Source organism: Lissotriton vulgaris, chromosome 8, assembly GCF_964263255.1.
Source record: "Lissotriton vulgaris chromosome 8, aLisVul1.2, whole genome shotgun sequence".
Lineage (NCBI taxonomy): Eukaryota > Metazoa > Chordata > Amphibia > Caudata > Salamandridae > Lissotriton > Lissotriton vulgaris.
This window is the reverse complement of record NC_141696.1, coordinates 533,302,610-533,313,159: the sequence shown is the minus strand read 5'-3', so window position 1 is coordinate 533,313,159 and position 10,550 is coordinate 533,302,610. Positions and strand designations below refer to the sequence as shown.

The window sequence follows — 10,550 nt, the reverse complement described above, 5'->3', positions numbered from 1 at the left end:
CGAGGGGTAAAATTAACTATTTCCACTCCAGTACGTGCAACAGTATGGAAAATGTTGGATAGCGGAGGGGTAAAAATTAATATCCCCACTCCAGTCAGTTCAAAATATCACCAACACAAAATGTGTTTTTTTAATTTATTTTTTAAAGAAAAATATATAAATATTTTAAAAATCAAAAAATAGAAACCTAATATAATGTTAAATAGATATGACAGATACCTAGAAATATTATAGTAAATACAATTTTTAAAACCATTTACAAATAGCTATTTTTAATTAGAAATTATTTATAAACCAACAATTATTACATTAATGTCATTTTTATTTCCTACCCTATAACACCACACAACACATCTAAATTTTTAAAAATGTACCACCATAATCAACATAATTAACCAATTAAATACTGAAATGAGAAAAATATTTGCTCCCCAAACGTTACATCTATGAAACCAAAACTCACACAAAAAATAATTACCCTAATTATCAATTGATGAATTAATATTAACTAATTATTAATTAAACATAAATTACTTTCCGACCTCTACCCCTATAAACCCTACACCTAAAAAGCATTACACAATTTCATAACTAATTTTAAAATAACAAATTGATATTAAAAAATTAATAATTAATAAAAATAAATTACTTCCCAACCTTTTACCATATAAACCCCACAACCCACTTCTAAAAAATGACTAACATTAATTACCAATTAATAATTACTTAATAATTTACTTCCTACAATTAGCACTATAAAATCTAAATAAATACATTTTAAAACGTTAATTTATGATGGTTAAATTACTTCCCACCCTTTACCCCTATAAACCCCACAACTTGCTCTTAAAAAAATAACACGATTACCATAATTAATTACCAATTAAGAACCAATTAATTTACCACAATTAACATTATAAACACTAAATTAGATATTACTGAATAAAAAATATTCATTAATTTATTATAATTAAATTACCTCCCACCCTATTCCCTTATACACCGACAACCTGCTACGGAACTAAAGTGCAAAAGTTAATTAAAATAAAATTGATAACTACTAAAAATGTAACACATACATTTAAAAAAAAAATACTTATACAAAAAATAGATCACATATATTTAAAATACATAACACCAATCGAAAAAATCGATTTTTAACTACTATATTTTTGCAAACAATATTAATGACTTCGATAGTTTTAAAACAATATTTCTTACCTTAAAGTCGATATTCTTGGCCACGATATGTCGATATTCGTGGTGTCGATATTTCTGTCACAACATTTCCAACTCAATATTCTGCCTGTATACCAGTAATAATTGCACAATTTAGCAACCATGTATTTACCTAAATGACGGAACCAATTTTGTGTTTGTAGGGTATATGATACCCAGATTCTGAGAAACACAGGCTCACCCTATTGATATTTAACGACTATCTTGATTTCGAAGCAAGCACACGCTCCGAGATGAACATTTAAAGTTATTACTTAATCTGATGTCACAAAGTGGGCTATTTGACTCACTTTACTTGAATTGTTTTATACGCTACGTTAGCACATTTTTGTAACTGCTGCTGTGCGTGAAGGTGACCAGATGCTGATGTGTTTGATTTGCAGTCTCCTATAAAAAATTAACTGTGCTGTTCTTTTCTTGTTTTGGCTCCAGATCATGTCTGGACGTGGAAAGAAAGCTGCAAAGCTAAAATCCGGACACAAATCCAGGTCCTCTAAAGCGGGTCTGCAGTTTCCAGTGGGACGTATCCACCGGCTTTTGAGGAAGGGGAAATATGCAGAGAGGATTGGCTCTGGTGCTCCGATCTACCTGGGTGCGGTCCTAGAGTACCTGACCGCAGAGGTTCTTGAGTTAGCAGGCAATGCAGCCCGTGACAACAAGAAGTCAAGAATTCTGCCAAGACATCTGCAACTGGCTATTAGGAATGATGAAGAACTGAACAAATTATTTGCTGGTGTGACCATCGCTGAAGGGGGTGTACTACCTAATATACAGGCCCAACTTCTGCCCAAGAAGACCTCCAAGACCTCTACGAAAGAGCCAAAAGATCTTCAATCTCAAGAGTTCTAGTACCATCTTGGCTTGTACTAAAACTTGCATCAAATATGTTCATTCACATTTATTTTAAGGGCTTCCTTTTCAAGAACTTAATCACTCAATGAATTATGGCTGGCATACCACAAAGCATATTTGACATTTGCCTTATCTGCTGCGTGTTATCTGGACAGTGTCTAAAAGGAAAGTGGTGTTTTTTGTTTAATGAGCCATGATTGGTTGATTTATTTTGCATTTGGCTTTGAGGAGTTCCGTGTATTTTGAGTACGACTGAGTTGCAATCGCTTAATTGGTGTAAATTTGTACTACTCCCGATTAAAATATGGGGAGTTAAAAAGCGGGGAATCTTAACCAATATCCTTGAGTTTTCATGTTTAGATGTGTCAACTTAAATGGTGAGCCAATTGAATCTGATTTCAATTTTTCTAAACATTGGGAAGTAAGATTTCTATTTTTGAACTTCATATGGTTTGAACTCTGATGCAAGCAAACCTGTTGGTTTCAACTGAGCTCTCTGGCTCAATTGTATTTGATAAAACTCATGGTAGCACAGAATTATTGTATAGTAGCCGTTGAAGTAATGTTAAAGGTCCAGTACTGCATGAAAGGATCACTTGCAATGAAGAGTGCAACTGCAAATCACTGAATGCAGTGTAGAAACATACACTCTTAATTGGGCCAGCTGCCCTAGGATTTTTCTACTTTCTATTTTTTTTATTTATAAACTGTGCAATCCTTTTCTCATTTAAACGTTTCTCGTATAAACTTAACAGGATTATCTAGGGTAATTTATCAGTTTATTCTTTTTGCCACGATCCTGGAGAAGTGTAAAAATGTTTGTACTTCAAACCTGGCTAGTACTTGGGGAACTCTCAATGTAAAACCACAAAACAAATAGCACTTAATTAACCAAAATCCACAAGGTCTGCATCCAAGTTAATCGGCAACTAATTAAGTGGAAAATGTATCCTGTTAAAGCAGTGCCCAAACTGAATACAGTCCAGGTTTCCCACAATAGCCTGAGGGGAAGCATGTTCTAGTCTATAATGCCAACATTATATGATTAGATAAATCCATTCGGGTACATTCCTTTGTATTCTACAGTTCGTTAACAGTGCTGTAAACTGAGTTAGGGAAAGTCTCCTTTATTATTTTTTTGTCTGTACTCTCTTTCAGAGGCTGTAAGAGGCACTAAAAACTATGAATTAAAACTGACTGTAAATGGACTTCATTTTATATTGTATTTTTTTCACTTGATCAAGTAAGACAAGAGAAATAAAAACCTTACATTTCTCAACTTCTAATGTGGATAAGAAGACATTACCAACCAAGACCTTCCTTCCTCCCCTGTGTGTAGGATCCGAATCCCAATAATCCTCTGAACCCTAATATTGAAAACCCCAATTCTCGCCCAGGTAATTGGGCTTCGAAGTATCCAATAGATCTAGTGGTTGGAGACCACAATCCTCAAACACTTGGGGGTCTATTAAGATGTAGGGTGGATCACCACCGCCCGCATGGTGGTGGCGATCCGCCCTACATCCTACCCCCCCGTCACCTATTTCTCCCGCCATATTAGTATAGACAGAATGACCGTCCACTGTTTTTCCACCGGTCGACCGGGCGGAAAAGGGGCTATATATGGTGGTGGTGTTTGCTAAACAGCGCCATCCATATTAGCATGGGAGCAGGAATCAGCCTTTGCCGCCACAGAAAGGCATGTTGATTTTGCTTTCGGAGGCTATTGCAGGCCCCCAGGGTATTGGGGGAGGGATGGGGGGGTACCCCCCCTGCATTGTCATGGACATGGTGACCGGCACCTCGCGGTGCCTGTAATCTTGTGCATGACAATGCACACAATGCATTCCCAGCATGGTGGCGGGCGGTGCCGTGAGCACCACCCGCCACAATTCTGGGAATGGAGGATGGCATCCTAATCGCCGTGCAGGACCACCGCACCACTGGCGGCAGGTCCCAGCACCGCTAGGGTGGCGGGGGAGACCCCTTGGTCTAGTAGAGTAAAACCTTTTAAAAGAGAAAATGCTAATAACTGAGTTAGATTAGAAATAGTTTTATTACAGAAACTTTAGTAAATGTGGTACAGAGAAAAATACACGATAATGCTGTGGAGGCTTAAATTCAGAATCATAACTTAGTACGATTAAAGTACGATTAAACTATTTTAGGCAAAACCTCGAGAGTTAAACTCATAAAGAATAGTAGTGGGATCCCAGCATTCTCATTGAGAAAAATCTAAGATAAATGGACAAAGTCTCAGAAATAAACTCAGCAGCATCATGAAACACATCATGCAAGTAAAAAGAAATGCGATCAGGAAAATGGAGTAAACTCTACAAAATAAGCCCCTACAAAAAATGGACCACTAAGAAAAATTCAGAATGATATGAGCATGGTTAGGATCACGTTGAAAAATAAGAAATGCAACATAATTAAAACTACATAATTATTTCACACTAACCCATACCTTCTGGTAAGAAAAATCTTCCACCTACGCTTAGCAACTGCTCCTTGTAGATGATCAGCACAAAATGAAAAATTTCTCAACAATGACTAGAATTGCCACCAACATGTCTGCAGTGAACTTCCAGCTGAAGTCCTTGAATATAATAGTTTGGGTGCATGAGAGAAGTTCCATTTGCAATTCACACTGCCTAACACAATAGTCCACTTTATGTTATTGATGTAGTTCACTTGATGATCTGCAGAAACAAGATGAGATGGTTTGCAGTGGGAAGCCCAGCGGCTGCACTGTTACAGTCTGACTACCAAGTCCAACACTCCCAGTACCCCAGCAGGCGGTACCTGGACATTGTGTTCACCTGTGGGCTTTTAGTGCTATAAAGTGCATAATCATTCCCTGCAGCACAGGACGAGACTAGGCTCGTTCATGCCCGGTGGAGGCTGGGCTGGGTCATGCCTCTTGGCCCCAATATCCAGGCTCTGGTATACCTTTGTCCGCATTGAGAAAGAATGGGAAATCTGGTTCAGCGAAAGGTGCCACTCCAAATGATTGTCAAGCAACAATGTCTGTTACATCATACCTTACTATGGTAATTGGGGCAATTGACTTGGAAATAGATCTGGTTGAACACATAAGCTAAGTTCAATGTTAGTCATCAGCCCCATCTCTGACACCAGTGGTAAATACAGCTGCTAAAATTAAAACCTAGGAGGGTGCTCCCCGTAAAGTTATCAGGGCTTTGACTGGATTAAATGGCAGAAATCGTGCAAAATTAAATCCTTGCTATAATACCAATCCACAGCAGGAAGTTATTGATATCATTGATGTGTGCCCAGGTCCTGTAAATCCCACTCCGATCAAATGGAAAAGAAAGGAGCACCAAGAGAGAGTGGTTAGAAGTAAGCGGGGGCCCTGTCTTGATTATGTGCCCGCTCCAAATAAAGATGTCCACAGGTCTGATAGGTGCCATATTTTATTTGCTACATAAATTTTGTAATGTGATGTGATCGCCAGAAATCAATTGAGGAAAAGCTGTCCTAAGTTACCAGCCCCAAGGGGACTGGTGGATGCTACCTTAGGAGCCCCACATATTGCCAATTTAGAAAAACTCCACCCTACTGAGGAGCTTGTCCCCCCTATTGAACCTAGAGTACATTCAGATCGACCCCAACAGGAAAACAGACTTTCAAACACTGCTAGGGCCCCAGATATGCAGAATTTTGAATGGAGGCATACCACTTGACTTTAACCCTGATACACATCTGTATTTCCTGTTTGTGGGCATTTTAAGGAATATCCTGCCTCTGGACCCTAGGAACTCTGAAAAACTTTTTGATTTAACGGCCAAATTGTACATTGGCTCATGCAAAACTCTGGGTAGCGTGAAGATCTGCATGATGAAATTATTCTTGTAAGAAGAGTTAAGAAAATTGGTATGCTTTGAACAATCCCCAGACAGATTGCATAGTGGTAAATTTTAAGGTACCAAAGCTAGTGATGATACTCTAGAGTCGCTTCATCCACACACATACATCTCACAAGAATATCCAGGTCTTCTCCCACAGTATTTTTACAAATTATTGAGAACAGATCTTAATCTCCATAACAAGAGGATGTCTGAGGGCCATTCTGGTCGCATTAACGTGGACATACAAAGTCATTTCCCACCCCTTACAGATCTAGAGGACTTGGACTGACAAACTGACATGAGGGGAAATCCTAGAATAGATAAGGGGGCCGCCCATTAGTTGACACTGCTAGGACAGTACAAGGAGAAGGGTAATCAGCTTTCATAAACAATTATAGGCTTGGACAATAAAAGGCCTGGTATTGATTCTCAGTATGCCTTCATCTATTACTGTACTTTCCAGGAATATGGCAGGAGTGTGGGAAAACCGGACCACCCAGTTTGGTTAGCTCTAATTGGTTCATATGATTTAATCTTCTTACAAGAAACATGGATGGTGACCCCCTTTCACTTAGATGGTTTTCACTCCTATTACTGCCCTGTGGTCCATCATCAGCAGGACGTGCGAAGGGGGGGGAGGGGGGTTAGAGGTCCTGGTCTCAGTTAAATTCCCTCAATTAAGATACTGGAGTTGCATAATTCAGTGTGATTCCAAGTTTTACAGTTTTCATTTGGGCCTGCTGCGGTGTCATCAGAGAAAAAGCCTTCTATGTACAGGCAGGGTAATTGAGGCATTTGACTTTAGGAAGGTAGGTGCCTCAGTGCAGAAAGTAGTTAATTTAGCGCTCAAGGAGCCTCTTCCATCGCAGTGTCTGGACATTAACCCTCCGATTAGAGTAATAACTGGAGGTGTGAGAATCCGCCACCCTTGCCCCTGATAAAATGTATGTTTAAAGTATTACCCTGCACTGACTTTTTACTATCTGAAGTGCGGCGCTTTGAAAATCACATGCGCACATTAGCAGGTAAAATGAATCTCCCCCCTGCTCTGTCAAGCACAGCTTGACGGTGAGCACTGCACATTATTCAAATGAGCCCTGCCAAATAGCTCAATTGACATACATTGTTGTTTATTCACAATGTAGACATGTTTTCATTACCGCACACGTTTCATAAATATATATGCAAAAAATGTTCAAAGTGCCCCTGGGAGGAAGGGAAGTGGTATGGGGAAGGGTAGTGTGGGTATAGGATAGTGACATAGTACAGTGAGGCCGCTTGGCCATTTTTTTATGTGTTTGAAGTCCAACATAGACCTAAAGATCATCAATGTATAAATTCATCAAGTAAATATCATGCTCCACATAATACAATTATTGTCACATTCATGGGGTGGAGCTCAAAAAGTACACAAAGCTGTTGACGTTTTGACCCCCTGAAAATGGCAGGCACTAATCTCCTTGCAGTGGGGTCTTCATCAGGACGGGGACTGGGCAGAAGACCTGTTTAATGAGTAACGAGTGTATGTTTTAAATTGTTGCATAAATCAAAATAATTAAAGTATTAAGCACATAAGTATGTTAGACAAGACATATCAAAGGTTGTTTGTCTCTGGTAAGGATGGAGGAGAGGAACACTTTACCAAAAGGAAACTTCAATACCTGTGTAGAAGGATGGTATTATAAATACGGACCCAACTGGAGTGACCAAGTCACAAAAAAGGGATAATGGGATGGGTTAGTTTAAAAAGAGACTCCCATAGGTTGATCGATCTTCGGATCTGAAAAGAAGCAAAGCAGCACACCATTACTCATGTGCATGCTCCGATACTAAAGAGAGTCATTTAGCACAAGTCTGTTGTAAGAAAAAGGGGGACTGGAGGAGGCTTACTGTATTAGTCACGGCAGGAGCGTTCAAGATTCGCCCGTGGGTCGGGCATTTCGCGGTGATACCGCTGCGACGTAGACCGTCGTGAATTAGTACAACGTCTGTGGAATAAAGGACTGGGGTCATAATATTTCAAAACGTGGCCGAGACAGTTGAAAACAAGCCGTCCTTAGGATGTGTACATACCGGGAGAGACAGTCAAGTCAAATGATCTTTATTCGGAGTAGATACATCCATAAAAGTATATATACATTAAAAATAATCATAATTAAAACAGCGAGTACATTATATTTGGGCAATTAATAAAGGACAGTAGTGATTGGTACAAAAGTTGTGTAAAAGTTAAAAATATAATTTCATATAGAGCAGAGCCTCCACAGATCCATACATTAATATACAACCATCAAAAGTACAAAGAAGGAATTGTGCAAAGGATGCAGTTATACTGATATCTTCAAAGTGGATCCATGGTAGCACGGGAGCGAACAGCAGCTTTAAGAAAGCTACTTACACAGAATATCTCCTCATCCGAACTTAACAATTGAAAGGTTTTCAATGCCAGATTAAAATCTCTAAATTCGTGTCTACAGCAATGTGGCATTAAGTATCGGGAGGTGTACAGCCTGTAAAAACCACAAAAAAAGATGAAATGTACCAAGCTTTGTTTGCCCCCACCATGCAAGGACAATCCAACTTATCAAGATGTTTATTATATCCAAGTGGGAAATTTAACAAGTTCACAATGCTACCATCCCGGAACCGGAACAGAAGGCTCCTGTTCCATCTACCTAATGTAGTAAGCAGATAACTCTGCGGGGACGCTGATGAGCCAACATAGGATTCATGAAGGGTGGAGTACCTGATAATTGATGGTTTAAGGTATTCAGATCTTGCCTGTTCCACACCTTAAAGGTTGTACAAGGCCCCCTTAATTATGTTCTTGTGAGAGCGGTCGATAGTGTTGGGAAAGGTGAATAAAGAACCATGCCCCACACTAATCAAACTTTTCTCGACCGCGTTCAACCATGGGATATGGTGGGACCTATCACTTTGTAGGCAGTCAGATAATATGCTGCGTGTTAGGTGGGCCGAAGGGTCTAACCAGATTTTTAACCAAAAAAGAGCTGGTCTTGAACGAATTAAATCCTCTATCAAAGGTAAGTTAAGTTCTTTATGGCAAATGTATGTTGCCGCAGAGACAACACCCCCCAACACCTTTCGACAAAATCTGTTTTCCTCAGTCTGGATAGAGATACAATTGGAATATCCCCACACCTCTGAGCCATAGGTGCCCGTGGGTTGGCATTGGGTGCGGTAGATCTTTATAAGTGAGGTGACATCGTCTGCATGTCTAGGTTGTCTGAGGGAAAGGATGGAATTAATAGATTTGCCAATCTTATTTCTCCCATAGGCGACATGTGGCTGCCAGGATCCAGAATTTGAGAATAATAATCCTAAGTATGGGAAAGTGCTTGTGCTTTTTAAAGTGTTTTCTCCTGATTTAATAGTGGTGATGTTATATCTTTTAGGGCCGCAGTTCATAATATACGATTTTTTAAAATTAGTCGACAAACCCAAATCTGCCATAAAGGAAACAAAACCTGAAATTAAAATACGCAAATGCATTGGGTGTGCGGCCCATTAGCACCGCGTCATCCGCGTACAAGAAAGCGGGAATGGGGGTGCCATTAACAATTGGGACATCATTGGTTAGAGCACATAAAGTGCTGCTCAGCTCATTGATATACAATATAAAAAGCAAGGGGGCGAGCACACAGCCCTGTCTAACCCCCCTGCCAATTAAAATGTCCTTGGAGGCTTCGCCCTCATTATTGATACGGACACGAGCTTTTAAATCCCTGTGCAGGTAGGAAAGGAAATAAACCAAAGAGTCATCTAAACCATAATTAAGCAGAAGTGACCACAAACGTGAACGGTTAACAAAATCGAAGGGTGAACTTAAATCCATAAAACCAAAATACAGGGGGGACTTTTTTACAATGGTGTATTTTGCTGTTAACAGATTCAGACATTGTTCTACAGTGCCCACATTGGTTCTAAAACCGAGCTGACATTGGTGTAAGATGTTATCGTTAGCCCAGCTACTTATCCTCTTAAAAATTACCCTCCCGAGAACTTTTAAGGTGTTGTCAATCAGTGATATCGGGGGATAGCAGCCAGGATCTGATCTGTCGCCCTTTTTAAATATTGGCACGATAACCCTGTTAGACCATGACTCTGGGATGGAATTATCAGATAAATTATTAAAAAGATTGCAAAGGAGGGGGGCCCAGAAGCTAGTTTCAGATTTGATTTGGTCTATTGATAGGCCATCTGGGCCAGGGGCTTTGTTGCCCGCACTTTCTGATATGGCATCCTCAACCTCGTGTAATTCAATTTTCAAAGGCCTAACGGGGAGGACGGTGTTGGGGGGAAAACCCTGATACAGCATAGATTTTGGAAAAGTGCTCGGACCATGTGTCCCCCGGGAGACACAGGAGTTAGTCCGTCTAAGCACGAAGCGCGGTCAACAATGGAGACCCACTTCTTCCTGATTAGTATGTATCCATGGAAACTGGAACACGTGACCGCTGTCGGCGTGTTTGACAGTGGAAAGGAATGAAAGACTAATAGAATGGGCCATGGGGCTCCACAGAAAGGAAAAATGTCATCAAGCAAGTTGTGTCTTGCATAAAAACC

The 10,550-nt window shown here is 39.9% G+C and overlaps 1 protein-coding gene across 1 annotated transcript; it reads left to right on the top strand.

Annotated features, from left to right (window-relative positions):
• The first annotated feature begins 1,674 nt into the window (after positions 1-1,674).
• LOC147697272 (histone H2A-like) lies at positions 1,675-3,292 on the top strand. Its single transcript, XM_086933327.1, has one exon. The coding sequence runs from the start codon at positions 1,675-1,677 to the stop codon at positions 2,086-2,088; it is 414 nt and encodes a 137-aa protein (XP_086789453.1). The 3' UTR covers positions 2,089-3,292.
• The last annotated feature ends 7,258 nt before the right edge of the window (positions 3,293-10,550 follow it).

Bases quoted from the DNA above. Each gene is read 5' to 3' on its own strand.
- LOC147697272 (XM_086933327.1), top strand. From the start codon at position 1,675: ATGTCTGGACGTGGAAAGAAAGCTGCAAAGCTAAAATCCGGACACAAA.